General features: G+C 38.6%; 2 protein-coding genes across 5 annotated transcripts in view; one reads left to right on the top strand and one right to left on the bottom strand.

The window, feature by feature from the left end:
• LOC122649970 (nuclear pore complex protein NUP205) overlaps nucleotides 1-4,112 on the bottom strand; it is a 124,214-nt gene extending 120,102 nt beyond the window's left edge. For all 4 annotated transcript variants that reach the window (XM_043843239.1, XM_043843237.1, XM_043843238.1 and 1 more), the window contains exons 1-2: nucleotides 3,842-4,112; nucleotides 3,657-3,752 (exon numbers count right to left, since the gene is read on the bottom strand). In XM_043843239.1, coding sequence (XP_043699174.1) covers nucleotides 3,657-3,752; nucleotides 3,842-3,982 — 237 coding nt within the window. In that variant the 5' untranslated portion in view covers nucleotides 3,983-4,112. The remainder of the gene's footprint in view (nucleotides 1-3,656; nucleotides 3,753-3,841) is intronic.
• A 5,397-nt stretch (nucleotides 4,113-9,509) lies between these two features.
• On the top strand, nucleotides 9,510-12,844 carry LOC122650387 (RHOMBOID-like protein 5). The gene is made up of 5 exons (XM_043843805.1): nucleotides 9,510-9,817; nucleotides 11,339-11,502; nucleotides 11,585-11,748; nucleotides 11,945-12,204; nucleotides 12,364-12,844. Exons 1-5 carry the CDS (start codon nucleotides 9,525-9,527, stop codon nucleotides 12,410-12,412), a joined length of 930 nt encoding a protein of 309 aa, XP_043699740.1. The 5' UTR covers nucleotides 9,510-9,524; the 3' UTR covers nucleotides 12,413-12,844.

The raw sequence follows: 12,844 nt of genomic DNA, 5'->3' as shown, positions 1-12,844 counted from the left end.
AACTTTGAAGAACTAGAAGAAGGACCTCCCGATCTACAAGATGCAAGGAGTCGATCGGAGTCCACCAATCCCTCACCTTGATATTACTCACAAGGCAACCTTGATATTACTCACAAGGCACACTGCCACACTCACGATAGAGCAAAGGCAGCAAACATAAAGCTGAGTTTTTATTAATCAAATTCGTGTTCAATACATGGCCCCCTTGGAACCTTATATAAAAGACTCAAAATTAGACTTAGACACTAAAAAGGAATGGCCTAACCCAATCCTTAACCTATTAGCTAACTTAAACTGACTAGGAAACTGAAATAGACTCAAAATAGAGTCCTAATGACTTAAAAACAAGTTAAACTACTTAAAATAAAAGAAGATTCCCTACTAGCCAATAGGATATAAGAACCTCTTAGCCAATAGGATCACTTCACTTAAATTAGACCAATTGAACCAATTGGATACAACCAATTTAAACCGGTTCAATTAAAAACACAAAAATAAGACTAAGTATTGGGCTAATCCCATATGCAACCTATATACCCCTAGTTTAGGCTCATTAAAGTGGCCTATTACATAGAAAACCCTTGGGATCAAAGGCCCAACATGTATGTAACCCAACCCTAGACTTATTCCCAATGAAACAAGCCCTATTTGATGATGAATCTGCATCAGCTTCCCACCTAAAAGTCTAAAACTTGAGTAGCATCTCACCAGTCCAACTTGGCATCCCACCAAGAGCTTCACTGCATCTCACAGCAAAGGAGTTTTGAATCTCACAGAAATCAGCAAGTGTAAGCTTAACAAATTGCTCAAATTGTTCAGGGTACTGTGATCCCTTACTCTTTACTTATAACTTGAATGAAATAAGCAAATTAGAAAATCCCCATGCATGGAAGGAGGAATCCCTTACAACCTAAGTTCTCCACAAAATAGACACTCTTCTAGTATTTAACAAAATAGAAACTATTGTTGGATTGTAGCAAATCTATCCAACCCTTCTAGAAACACTACTAAAATAAAGAATATAACTCACTGTCTTACTCTAACACTAATCTTGTATAGGCCTTAAATCCCTAATACTTTGGTTCACAGAATTGACTGTTACAATAGAAAACCCAATATAACCCGTTGGACACTCAAAATAAAACATATGGGTCCCTTCTTGGTCCAATCCAATGGCCCAGTTTGTTGATGGCCTTCTTGTTCTTCCGAACTGCATCTGTTGTGTGTTCTTAGCCTAAATTATGTGTAGAATAAGTTATAAAAGTGAAAGGATACAGTAGGCTAAGCCATACACTAGAAACATAGGGTCCAAAGCCAAACTATTTGGGTTTTTTTCAATTTAATGATATAAGCATGTGTAATCATGCTTAAATAGGCACTTCCTAAAGTTTCAGGGCGAAATTCCACTATTTGTGCATCGAAATGGTCATTTCTATCTTGAAATTCTGCAATTATTCTTCTTCTCTTCTAGAAGGTCATATGCAAGGTGATTTTCGCGAGAATTCTGCCCAGTCAAATCTAACCATTAGAACCTGCTGAAATTTTTATTGAATCCTCCTCAAACCCTAAGAGAGACTCAATCCAAATTTCATTACCATCCACCCAGCATATTGTCTGATATTACCCCCTTACCCCTCAATCCTATTTCTACTAGGATTTCCTCAATAATTTAAGATTTAGTCATCTGATTTAACTATAACTTTTGAGCATCTCTTCTCTCCCATATAATCCACACTCTCCTAACTTAACCCTAACATCTAACCCTAGGTCCCATCAAACCCTAACCCTAATTTCACAATTTCACATAATTTGACCTAGCTGATTCTCCCAATCCAAAGCAGATCCTGGTTATTGGTTCTAGTTGGTCTCCTACCAATCTAGAATTACATTAGAGAGACTAGAAACTAACACCTAATCTCGTATAGCACACAAACCCCTCATACTTGGGCTTGTAGAATTGGCACATTACAATAGAAAACCCAAGAATGACTAGCTAATCACCCACATAACCCATTGGGGACATAAAAAGTTAAATTTAGTCTAATTAAGCACAATTGAACAAATTTTCAGTCTCTGCCTGCATCAATATTTGCTTAATTTTATGTCACTTTGATGTTTGAAGTCGCTTTTAAGATGCTTCCCCTACTTATTCTGAGCTGAAATTGGACCGGAATATCAGCTTGGGAACTCTATCACAAGGAACTACCTATGTTTACCACATGGCAAGCTAGTGACAAAGAGGAAAAGACAATCTTCACAACAGACCAAAAGGGGGAAGCCTCTTCTGTAGTTGGTATTCAAGAACCCACGGAAGCAATTAGGCTTTTATGCCTTAAAGCTGTCAATGAAATCTCTTGCCTCTTTTTGTATATCTACATCACAAAACTACAAAAACATTTTTGTTGTTGTAGTTTGCTGTACTCCCAAAACAGCAACAAGATAAAACGGTTATTAAAAAGAATAAAGAAGAACGACATAGAGAAAGCAAAAGGAAAAGTACAACGAAGCACACTTATTGTATGGTATCATGCTTCATGAGCTTATTAATTTCTCACTCACTTAGAGAGTATAGCTTTGAATTCCATATTGAACGTCTCAATCCTTTGGGTGCAAGATCGGACAATGATACTCCCGACTTTTTACCAGGAGCTTAGTTTCAACAGAATTGATATGCGGTTCTCCAATGGGGTTTTTTTTTTTTTTTTTTTTTGCTCTCCTTAATTCCTTTTTGTCTGGTCAATGGATACAAACAAATGGCATGACAATAAAATATGATGACACTGTGATAATGGTCCTTAAACAGAGTAGTAATCAGGTCAAGATGTAAATGGACAATATGAAATGACCATGAAAATTCAGTTCGAACCAGAAATTGCAAATCTGAAAAGATGCATTGTCCATGAAGAATTATAATTTGTGAGACTTCTTCTAAGTCTTCAAACCAGATCACTATACTTAAGATATTCAAAGTTTATAGTTCACACCCCTCACCCCGGGGTTCAAAAATCCTGGAATCGGAATCCAGATTGGTCCTAGGCAATCCGGAATTGGCCTGGAAAACCGTAAAATTGGCCTGTAGATCTCTGACCCTACTGATTCAGTTGGGATCAGTCTCAGCCAATCCAATCCAATTTTTAAGTCCCTGTTCACCTCTTCCCCCCACCCCCAAAAACAAAGAATAATAAATAAAAAATACAAGGGGCTCTTCGCCAAAAAAGCACATTCCCACTGAGTTGTGCAAACAAATTATAAATGACCAGATCTTTTTTTCTACCTCAAGACTTGGGAAACATGTGATGCATTACAATACAAGTCCAGGTATGGATTTAATATGGGACTCGTTATACACAGCCGGAATGGAATTGGCCAGCACAGTTCAATTCTCCCCTACTTCATTATTCTAGATGTCATTACTGTGACCTAAGTTCCCATAATCTAACAGTTCAGGACCCCAGGCAGGCATCTCAATCGTGGCGTCCACCCACATTTCCCGCCACACTTTTTTTCTCAATAATATAAATTATTTAGAATTCATGAAAAATAAATAAATAGGTAACCATTTTATTTTTTTTTGGGGGGGGGGGAGGTTTACCAAGTTTGAGATACACTTAAATCCAAAAGGTCATTAAAACAAAGGAAATATCACGGAAACTTACAATCTGAACGTCTTGGTCATCAAGCGTGATTGGTTGCGAATCAGGAAGTCTGACTTCTTTCGACTGAACTTGTGAACGATCCGACGCATTTGGAGGCTGTAAATCAAACACATAAACAGATTAAGCGAGCTGGATGGATTAGCGGAACTGATTGTAAATTTAAAAGGAGAAAATCAAACACTAACCGGAAAAGAGAGGAGTGACTGGAAAGAGGATACAGAGTTTCGAATAGCATGCATGAGCTCGATCCTCTGGCTAGGGGTTGGAGGCGATGGGCCGAGGAGTGCAGACTCAATGGTCGATAGAAGCAGCTTTGGAGCGACCATTTCTGTTAATCCTTCTGTCTCTTCTTCTGCAACTTGGAAACCTAAAGAGCAAACAAAAATGGCGCCAAACGCCCACAACTTCGGTGTACTGAAAAAGAGACCGATAGAGATACAGATAGAACTATAGATCGATCCTCCTCGCCCTGAAGTGTTTTTTTAAACCCTACGCGGGCTTACTTAGGGTTTATCGGTAAAAGACCCGTTGCAATTTGCAAACAAAGATTAATTAACCGTAAAGCATATCCAACATTTCAAGAAAATACATTTAGCTACCTCATTTTAAATATTATATTTGAGATTGTTTTTAAGCTTATTCTTGTTAAGATTAAAAATATTTCCAACGTGAGTCAGTTCCGTTTTATCATTACAAGCTTCTTTTTTTTTTTTTTAGGGTGCCATTATCGATTTTTTTTCCTGTCCTGTTACTTACTCGGTACAGTGGTCCAGTTCCTCTCATAGGAAGACGAAATGACATTTTAACCTCCCTCGAGGGAGTGTGTTCGGGCGGGGATTAGGTACTTAGGTCGTCATTTCCCGCCCCCTATAAGAAGAACTGAACTATTGTACCAAGCAAGGAACAGGAGACGATAATGATCTATCATTATCACTACAAACTTGAATGAACAATCTTAAACGAGTTCGGGTTTCTAATTTTTGCATATGAAATAAACCTGAAGAACAATAGATTGATTGAAAGTGTATACACCTCATTTTGTCCTCTCAATAGTGAGTTAGGTTATTATGGTCGAGGTATTTCAATATATTGTGGGTCCTATTTTTATAGCTCTAGAAGTTCCTCGTGCCTCCGGTTTTGTTCCAAATCCTTGAAATAAACTTAAAATAAAATGGCAAAAAAAAAGGTTTTTAAATAAGGGCAGAGTTTTCATGCACGACCGCATTAGGCAGGGACAGGTTACAATACACCAAATATGGGGTTTTTCATCATCTCGACCCCCATTGCGAGAAGGAGATAGGGTCGTGCATGGTACATAGCCATACACGAAAACTTTGTCTTTAAATAAATATGAAAAGGAAAACAGTTTTCTGTTCAGGAGTGTGGTTTACACCAACTCTCCCATGTGTCTCTTTCTTTCCTCCTCAAAACAAGGGGGTAGAGGAATTTTTTTCATGTGCGGTTCCCTAGTGCCTCTCACAAGAGAAGGGTGGATCCCACCTGGGTAGAGTGTGAGGTCAGGTGTCCTTGGTGGATCCCACCCCTCTTGTGAGAGGCATTAGGAAACCGCACCAATCAGGGAACCATAGACGATGTGAACGGGGGTAGAAGGGTCTTTTCATATGGGAATGAGAGAGATAGACTCACGGGAGCGTTGGAATAGACCACACTCATGAAAAATAATTTATTTCATGCATAGGTGAGACCTGGCCCAACCAAGCCCTATCTTAGCCCGAGTCAATCCAAGTTAGTCAAGGTAGACTGGCTCGAGTTGACAAAGAAAAAGAAGAAGATGTATTTAAATGTAATGTGTTTGGTTGTAGACGATCTGCATTGTCAATGTAATGTGTTTGGTTTCATGTAGAAGGGATGAGGTAGTAGCGGGGAGGGGTGGGGTAATCGAGGATATGATGCAAAGAATGGCTGAGGTGAAATTCACCTTAGTCATCGTCTTTGCTTTTGAAGAAGATGTATTTAAATGTTTTAAAATAGTAAATTTCAAAATAAAATTTTGTTTTTTTTTTGTTTTGTTGTGTATGTGATTTGAGTGATTTGAACCAAAGACCTACTCGACAAGTAGTGTAACGATAGCCTTGAGCTTTAGTCCTACATGGAAAGTGAGAGGAAACATTTGCTTGGATATATATAGTTGTGTGGAATAGAGGAGGATGAGTTTCTTGAAGGAAATTGTCCATTCTCCCATGTGTCCGGGTGCTTTACACACCCACGCCAAGGAGAGTCGAGCTGGCCAACTGGTCGCGCCGTGGTGTGGCAGTCAAGACCAAAGATTCTTTTTTGTTTTTTGTTAGACCGGTTGTGAGTCTAATCTTATTTATTTTTCGGCTGAATATTTGGCAGAGTGTATGATGGGCTTGGACTGTGACCCATGTGCTATATATCTGTAGTAAATGGACATGTCTCTTTTAAGAGACATATCAATTTAAACAAGTGTGTTCTTAGTGGCTAGCTTGGAATCTTTCAAGCCTAACTGTTGGACCAAAGGGACACATTCCTACCACTTTCCCACCACCTTAGAGGCTGTGGAGCACATTGTAGGGGTGCATTATCCTCTATAAATAGAGGTGATATGGACAGCCTAAACATGCCATTTGTGGTTCCTCTCTCTCTCTCTCACACACACAGATTCTTTCATTTATCTATTTCAAAAGGTTTTTTGTACCATTTGCATTGCATATTGTTGGTTTGAAACCCAACTCCGAAATATTCGAAGGGGCACATCAGACTAGTGTGAGTTGGATGCAGGAAGTCATCAGCTGTTATATCTTAGAGCCAGTGTTTGTATATCTACCCGATCACATCAAAGGGGACAAGTACTATCCTTTAGGACAATGTCTATAGATACGTCTCAGCCACTGTAATCATCTTGGATACATCGTTTCTCCACTGTATAGTCATTAACAATAAATAAGTGTTCTTAGACAATTCTCTCTTATTCGTTTTTTTTTTTTTTTTACAGAAGACAAAGTCCCTGTTGTAAAAGCTGGCATTCAAACAAGAAAAAATGAGAATGAAAAGGAAACGAGCAAGAGGTTGGACCACATGTTGTCACACAATGACACAATATAATTAGATTCTCTATCACAATGGCACATCATTGTACGGGGGGCAAAAAAGAAAAGATCTTTGTTATAGTTAAACAAACAACCTATTTTAGCACAATCGTGATTGTAATTTCCAATTCAAATCACACATTTAAACTGTCGGTACAACCCAACAACTCAAACTATTAGGTGCAAGACCCAACTAATAAACGAAGATACTCAAGGTCCTAAACTTAATCGATATGGGAGTATTCCCCATAATGTCTTGGTTATAACTGAACACAACTTTATTCTAAATAAATGGGGTCAGCTACATGATAATTTTTCGTCAATCAATTTTATTCAAAGCCATACTTATTACTAATTCTAAGGTATGCATATATTTCCTCACCACTTTTCCTTCTATCGGCCTGCAGCCCTGTAACTTCACTTATTTTTTTTTCCTGATTTTAATAATTGATTTATTGTATTTAAAATGTGTTAAAAAACATGACTCATTCTTGATCAGGATTGACTTGCCAAATTTTGAGGAGGTTGGGTTGAGCCCAGTCGTCATAAGACCTAGTTTTCCTACAATGAGGGTGTCAAATAATTTATAATCTTATTTTTTTGCCTTTTTAGTATAACACAATCTTTTCCAATCAGAGTTAATAATGTCATTTTACATGTGTACTTGAAAAATGTGTATGACAATAGCTATTTTTTATAATGACCTGATGATAAGTCAATCTCAATTTATTTATGAAAACCCTTTTATATCTCTAACATAAAGAATTTTCATAAATAATCCTCACATAAAATGACCTCTTTGTCCTTCCATGTGCAAAACTACTCCATTGCACCTCATTGGTGCACTCCTCTACGTCACCAGCTCAAAGAACCCTCTCTCATAAAATGTACCTATAACCATATTTAAATGTGACACATCTTAGGATAAACCATTGATGCTGAATTTTGTTTGGTTGAGTCTTGTAGATGGGCCAACAACAATAGGTCTTCACCCTTAATCCTTGAACCACAAGCTCTATCTATGAAACTTACCTAGTTGTACTCATTTATTGATGTACAACAAATTAAATGAGATTGAAATTTTGTGAATAAGTAAACCCCAATGTTCATACTGACATTTAAGTTTCAGCGAGCATTTAAAAGTTTAGTAGTATTGAAAGTAATCCATTATTCCATGGACCTTTCACTGGTCATTTAAGAGGTGGTGGAGGAAGACATTGACTGCACGTTGTAAGTACACGAAAACAAAGAAAAACATATGTTGGGGGCTTCGGTTCCTAACATAAAGAACATACGATGCAGGTGCACGTACATGTGAGAGATGACCAACCACCTGTCCGATTTTTGCCATTACAAGGGGAGGAGAAAGAGTATTTATGAAAACAAAAGGAACATGTGATTACCTCTCAGATGTATGTTCACTTGCACGTACATGTGCAGATGAGCCATTCTCCATGGGGTAGTATGCGTTGTGAACACTAGGATCTGTATGGTAACTTTCCCAAAAATTGATCATGGGGGCAGAATTGAAACAGATTATGTATGTATTGTCTGGTCCGTTTCTGTGATTTTTTGAAAGGGACCGAGTGATATAATAGATTATGTCAGGGTTTTGAGAAACACCAAAATCACGTTTCTCACTTCTCAGAAGTAGTTCTACGAAATCGTAGTGAAACAACTTGCGCTTAAGTTACGAGGGGCATTTGATGGAATTCACCATCAAAACATAAAACATAACCCTAGTCATTCTCGACCACTTCACCTTCGACCTCCTTTCTCTATTCTCAACCTAGGGCAAGAACGTCTGAAGAATCCATTCTCTCTGAAGGTCTCAGCGGTGGCTATCTCCTCAGTAGCTTTGCAGTCTTCATTACCGAGGTGTGTTTCACCTTCGACCTCCTTCTCCATTCTCATCGTCCTTAGGCTTCCTTCAGCGGTGGCAGTCTTCTCTGTAGCTCCAATGGTCTCCATTTCAGAGGTATCCCTGTTTCTTTTTCTCTCTCCAACTCGTTCTGGTTTCAAGGCGGAATCGCCCCTGTTAATCAAGCTTCTTACGCAATAACTCACTCAGTTAATCAAGCTCTATTGTCTCTCTGTTTCTGGCCTTAGATTTATAGCTCTGGACTTTGCCATATTAGGTAACGATTTCCAGCTCTATTGCTTAGCTTGAGAATAACTCAAACATCAGTCAAGCCCAACAGAACACAATATATGTTTGGTTTTATTGAACTATCATCTGTCAACTTTGCTCCATCATACATGTTTATGTTTCTCTGCAATAACAGAAACAATTTTTTACCAGGTTTACCGTACAATATTTGTTGGCACAGAATTGCTTCAAAAATTCAGAAACAAAAAAAATCCGATTTCAACTCAAAACCAATTTTTTGAACCAGAATGATTGCCATAGAGATCCTAATTTAACGTAATTCTCGACTTAAATCGTTTTCCCATTCGAATGGATTGGGAGCAATCATAGTGAAACTAGTTATTCCGTGATGAAGAACAATACCTGAGGTTAATTTGGTACAATCACATGTCCCTTAGCGGGAAAATAGAAACAGACCATAGCTCGCGGACACGCTTTACTCGTTATCGCCCGTTGCCTAAGCGCCAAAAGACCCAACCACCGAAACAATGCCACCGTCTAAACTCCGCGGCTCCGCCTTTCATCTTCTCGCCGGTTCAAGGTAACAGCGGCACGCGCCGGCGTTAAGAGTAGGTGTAGTTGCACCTTTTTTCTATCTCTCTCTCGCTATATCCTCATCGTCGTCGTCTTTGTCTCTAACGTCTGACGATGGGCGGCAAAATCCCTTACCATTCAGATATCGAGTCGCCGGTCCACAACCAGCATCATAGACCCTCAGTCCCACCGTCGCGTTACATATGTCCAGCACCTCACAAGCCCTGGATCTCTTGGTTCGTGCCCTTCATCTTCATGCTAGACTCTGGGTTGTTTGTGTACACGATGTACGTGAACAACTGCCCCGCCACCATCGACAGCGGTCATTGCCTCTTCTCTGCTTCCCTCGGCAGGTTCTCTTTCCAGCCGCTCAGTGAGAACCGCATGTTTGGCCCTTCCGCCCAGACGTAAGAAGCCTTTCTATTCTTCAATTGGGTTCCCCAATGATGCACATGCACATCACTAGATTACAGATGAGATAGAATTTGTTAGTGTCTCCATTTGAAATTCTATTTGTTAATCTATATCACCGTTAATAATTCCGCTTGTTGCTGGTTCTGCTGCTATTTCTATTATTATAAATGGTGGGGAATGGGGCTGGAATTTAGCTCTTGTTTTTAAATTATTTATGCCTTTGTGGTTCTTGCTATTGCGAAGATTATGGAGGAAATGCCCTTACAGAATTCTTACATATTTGGATGTGCACCGATGGTAAACTAGTATTTGGGACCTATTTGGTATCTGTGTTAGTTTCTCTGAAATTGTTATGCAAAGTGTGTGCATGAACTCGGGGGGAAATTTCATGTACCAGGGCTATTCTACCTGTTTTCCTGATTTAAGTAGGTTTAGTTTTCATGGGAATGTAGTTTCTTATGCTTGAATGTATGCGGTGGGATTATGGCTTAAACTGAGAAAGATGTATGGAAACAGGGTTTAAACTCCATCCAGCAAACCAAGGTGTTCTCTGTAAATTGAATTTATTGAAGAGATGACTTGCTCTGCCATAATACACAGTTGTCAATCTTTGTCTTTCAATGAGTGGGGTTCGGGGGGGGGGGGGGGGGTTGATCAGGTTAAATAGGTGAAATGACGGAAGTGCTAAACAAATGTGCTTCATTGTTCTAATTGTTAGATTAAATCACCATTTTTTATGCACAAACAGGCTTATAGAAGGTAATTGTGTACTCAGTTTATAATGCTGAGAAGTTATACTGCAGCTCCGTAAATGTTCTGCAATTCCTAAGGTTATTTAAAGAATTCAACCTTTTGGGTTTATGGCAAAACTCTTTTTTTGCCATGATGCTTGAGGTCTTTCCTGACCATTGGTTTTTTTCAAGTACAGATGTATTTAAGCAAGCAGCTGCTATTTCCTTGGCTCGAGCCGTCGAGTCCATTATTTTCCCTTAAATTTTAATTTGCAGGTGGTAGGAAGTTAGTTTTATAGCACTCTCATTGTAGTATTGGCCTGGCATTCGGTGTGAACAGTGAGCGGCATTCATGTTCAATATAACAAGGTTCAGGCCTTACATACATTGATAAAGTTCCTCATAGCCTCCAAGTTTGTTGGTAAATGGTGGAGGTGGATGTTGTATAAATAATAGAAGTTATGATTCCCTTAATGGATAAAGTTGGAAATGAATGGTTTACGAATAGATATTAGTGTTTTCAAGACGATTAGTATATTTTGGATGGCATTATTTCCCTTCTTTCCTATGCTGCTTGCATCTTCTTACTTGCCTCTTCACATCCCTCCCCCAAAATAAAAAAAATGAACAATCTTTATTTATAATATATATATTATGAATTATACAGAAATAGTTCCGGAGGGACTTAGAATACTCAAAAGCATTAGTTCAATAGTGTTCTTCAGTTTTCATCTTGAAGGAACCGCATATAGGAGTTACTTTTTACTATTCTAAGTTTTGCAGGCTAATGCTAGTGGGAGGCCTTCAGCCAAAATTAGTTGTGAACGAAGGTCAAGGATGGCGCCTTTTCTCTTGCATGTGGCTTCACGGTGGACTCATCCATTTGCTTGCTAATATGGTCAGCCTTCTGTTTATAGGAGTCCGCCTTGAACAGGAATTTGGCTTTTGTAAGAACGAAATAGCTGGATGCAACCTCTTAGATTTAATTTCCTGGAATTTAACTGATATTGTCACTGTTTGCCTTTGCAGTGAAAATAGGACTCCTGTATATGCTTTCTGGCCTTGGTGGGAGCATATCATCTTCCATTCGTCTTCAATCCAATGTCTCAGTCGGTGCATCAGGTGCACTTTTTGGATTGTTAGGAGCCATGCTTTCTGAGCTAATCATGAATTGGACGATCTATTCGAATAAGGTGCCCTCTCATTTTATCTTTTTCATGGTTGAATCATAGTTTTTGCAGGAAAACTTGTGCCTTTTAAAAGTTAAGAACCATATGTCAAGCAGGCTGTTTGTTATTTTTTTTTTTTGGGCCCCAATTACTCTTTTACCTTTTAAAATCCATAGTTCTAAAAAATATAGCTTTTGTATAAAAGATTTGCTTTACATAGTGTGCAGCACTTTCAAGTCTATTGGTCATCGTTGCCATCAATATGGCTGTTGGTTACATTCCTGGAGTGGATATGTCCGCCCATATTGGAGGGTTTGCTTCAGGGTTTCTTCTTGGATTTATTCTTCTCGTTCGTCCTCAGTTTGGATGGGTAAACCACAAATACATACCCCCGGGATATGACATGAAACGTGTGAAACCAAAGTACAACTGCTGTCAATATCTGATGTGGACAATAGCTTTGGTCACATTAATTATCGGGTAAATTTCAAAGATATACTCCATTTGGTTAGTTTCTGTGAGTTCCTAATCGATATTATACTTGCTCATCGATGTGGTTTTCATCTCAGTCTACTCCAGTTATTTGCTTATTTTTCATATTTTGACTTCCTTCTTTAATTCACTTCCTTGATTCTGCAGATATGCAGTTGGCTTTGTGAAACTATACACTCGTTCCACAAAAGACTGATATAATGCTCTTTAACAATTCCAATCTGACAGAGAAGCTGTTATTATAATTCCTACTACTTATTTCTTAAGCATTGTAGGTAAAAACATTGCCAACTGCCCTTATCCACAGCAACAATATAAGGACCAGTTCTTACTATTTGAGGCTTCTGTGTTCATTTCACTCTAAAAGTGTGGTCGAAGAGAAAGGAAACAAGGACCAATTTTTCAGAAGGGGACGAAGACAAATGCCAACCCTGAATCTGTTACAGGTTCATCTAAGTGAAAGGTTCATCATTGATATGAAGATGTTTGATCGTTGACTTAATATACCGGAGCCCATCTGGCTTATGGAAATAGTTGTAGGTGAAATTCTTTGGATGATCCACTCCAATGCAACTGAAAGAATCCTTTGAGATAGTGGTGAAATTATATATAAGTATTTAACTATTCA

The sequence above is a fragment of the Telopea speciosissima genome, chromosome 2 (assembly GCF_018873765.1).
Source record: "Telopea speciosissima isolate NSW1024214 ecotype Mountain lineage chromosome 2, Tspe_v1, whole genome shotgun sequence".
Taxonomy (NCBI): Eukaryota; Viridiplantae; Streptophyta; class Magnoliopsida; order Proteales; family Proteaceae; genus Telopea; species Telopea speciosissima.
Note: the sequence above shows the minus strand (reverse complement) of the source record. Positions and strands in the feature narration are given on the sequence as shown.

Excerpts from the sequence above, each read along its gene's own strand:
- LOC122650387 (XM_043843805.1), top strand. The coding sequence starts at position 9,525 with ATGGGCGGCAAAATCCCTTACCATTCAGATATCGAGTCGCCGGTCCAC. Across the intron at positions 9,818-11,338 it reads TTTGGCCCTTCCGCCCAGAC|GCTAATGCTAGTGGGAGGCC; the intron begins GTAAGAAGCCTT and ends TAAGTTTTGCAG. Across the intron at positions 11,749-11,944 it reads GGACGATCTATTCGAATAAG|TGTGCAGCACTTTCAAGTCT; the intron begins GTGCCCTCTCAT and ends TGCTTTACATAG.